Below are 2,500 nucleotides of genomic sequence, written 5' to 3'. Positions count from 1 at the left end.
CTATATTATCTGCCTAATTTATTCTTTGTAATATGTTTTTAATACATTTGAGGCTGACGCAGCTGCCTTTTCTTTGTCTTGCATAATGTCTATAAAGTTCTTGAATCTTCTTAAATCGAATATAAAGTAACAAACAAGACACATTTTTCAGATTGCAGCATTTCAGCTGAATCCTTCTGACTTTGTGTCCCCTCTGAAGCTCATTCCCCGTGACTCTCTGCGCAGTAAATTTAATTTGCACTGAATACATTCCAGGAGCGTCGCAGCTGCAACATTTCAGCATTTTCTTTAGAGCTCTTCAGCTACAATATTAATCCTCACTTCCCTTTTTCTTACGTAAAACCCCCTCCCTGTTTCATCTCCGTTATGACAAGCCCCCACTGATAACACTTCCATCACAGACAGTCATTTAAGTCAACAGCCTCCCCCTCCGTGCGTCCTCCTGATTCAACAACACGATCATATAAGCATCATTATCGGCCCGTAAATGTTAATCACCTTGTTTTGGCTGCGATGGCGCCCTCCTCCTCCCACGCAGTGTGTTGTAACCTGTTGTTTGTCACTTTCGAGGATTTGCACACACACCTCATATCTCAATACCACCATGGAGTTTCAGCGAGGGGGAATGTTCTCACGGGTGTCTTTTCAATCCGCAGGGCGATAACGTTCTCATCAACACTTACAGCGGCGTCCTGAAGATATCCGATTTTGGCACATCCAAGAGGTTGGCTGGGATCAACCCCTGCACTGAGACGTTCACAGGTACGCTGACGGACTGTTTACGCCACACACGTACAGAGAAGTGTACGTAGTCACCACTGGTTTGTGGACTACAGTTTTGAATCCTCAAGTTTGGCATTTTGGCCGTCGCCATCTTGTTTTTCTGGAACCAGAAATATAACCGAACGCTGAAAAATACATTTTTAAGCGACCAAAATGTTACAATTAACTTTCAGGAACTAAAAACAGACAAAGGGTTAAAGTTGTAAGACAAAAACACGGAGAGCCCTGGACAACACCGTTGTTGCGACCTGTCAATCACAAGGTAGCCCTGCCGTAAAGCATCCGCTACTTTATCGTCCATTTTTAAATGGGACCATCATTTACTGAATGAACATCGATTGGGATCATAAACTCATTAGTGAAATGTTTACAGAGGTAATAAATCAAGGGAGAAGTCGGCTCATTTTCTCATAGACTTGCGGACAACCAGACTTCTTGTTGCAACCAGTGGAGTCGCCCCCTGCTGGTCATTACAAAGAACGCAGGTTTAAACCCAGAGATGTCTGTTCTTGTAACAAGGGACTAAACGTTGCTCCACAGTGGCCGTAATTAAAGCTGAGCCTTGAGGTAACCCCAGTCAGACAATACGTGTCTTTCAGAGCGGTAATCCGGTCTCAGCTCTTTGGCCAGTAAGTGATATCACTGAGAATACCTGTGTGTTGCTACTCACACCTCTTGGATTAGACCAGCTGGCAGCTGATTGGTCCAGACAGGAACTTACCCTGAATGGTGGAGCTCTTTCAGGAAACTGGGCTACTCCTTTTTATAGCTCAGGTCGGCTATAAATGCGCCCCTGCCTGTTTTTAGTTCAGTACACAAGCTTCTAAAAGAAGCAAACACCGCCCAGCAGGCTATTAATAGGACAAAAGAGTCCTTTCAATGGGGAGCTGAAAATGTTACTTTGGACCGAGCTGTGATTAATTGACGACACAGAGAGGCTCTTTGCTGAGACTCAACACAAAACCATAAGTCCTGCTTAAAGCTCTTGTGACCTGATTGGTCATTTGCAAGAATTGTGTCATCACCTCAGGGCCGAGGTAACATATAATCAGACTTAATGCAAGACTTTTGGCATTTGCATCAGCTTCTTCACATGCTGTTGATGTCACTTTTATGTTTGACACATTTTGTGGCCTTGAAAATGTGAGAAATGTTCCTGAGCCGTCGTCTGCAAAGCCTCGTTTATTATTTTATTCTTAGTTGTATTCACGGAGCTGCAAAAAAGAGCAAAAGTGTTTTTATTTATTTTGACTGAAGCAGAGACTTTTACTTCTGCTATTGACACTTGTGGACTGCGTGTAATAAAGATTAAGTAGAGTTTGCTTTTACTGCACATTGCTGAGTCACACTCAAATATTTACTTATTTGATCAAAAGAAGAGTGTTGTGGCAGCAAGGTCAGAATTAGATAATATAAATCCTAAGAATTATAACAGATGGGACTTTTAAAAGCAACACTTCACTCTCTTGTTGACAGTAAGAGGAGTTTGTTGTGTCTTACGTCTGTCTGCTGAATACAGAGCTGCAGCCAGTTGGCCTATTTCAGCATAAAGACTGGAAATGAGAGAAACAGCTAATCCGGTGCAGATTGCATCTTAAAGGAACACGTTTACATTTTTATAAATACGCTTATTTACTTTCTTGCCAAGAGTTAGATGAGAACATTAAAAGAACTCGGATGCTATCAGCTCAGGTCAGAGAGAGATAACAAATCCCAC

General features: G+C 42.3%; 1 protein-coding gene across 3 annotated transcripts in view; it reads left to right on the top strand.

Moving 5' to 3' along the window:
• map3k5 (mitogen-activated protein kinase kinase kinase 5) overlaps positions 1 to 2,500 on the top strand; it is a 54,272-nt gene that overhangs the window by 39,692 nt on the left and 12,080 nt on the right. For all 3 annotated transcript variants that reach the window (XM_029425775.1, XM_029425774.1, XM_029425776.1), the window contains exon 18: positions 657 to 762. In XM_029425775.1, the coding sequence (XP_029281635.1) occupies positions 657 to 762 (106 nt within the window). The remainder of the gene's footprint in view (positions 1 to 656; positions 763 to 2,500) is intronic.

Source organism: Cottoperca gobio, chromosome 24 (assembly GCF_900634415.1).
Source record: "Cottoperca gobio chromosome 24, fCotGob3.1, whole genome shotgun sequence".
Taxonomy (NCBI): Eukaryota; Metazoa; Chordata; class Actinopteri; order Perciformes; family Bovichtidae; genus Cottoperca; species Cottoperca gobio.
This window is presented reverse-complemented; position numbering and strand designations above follow the sequence as displayed.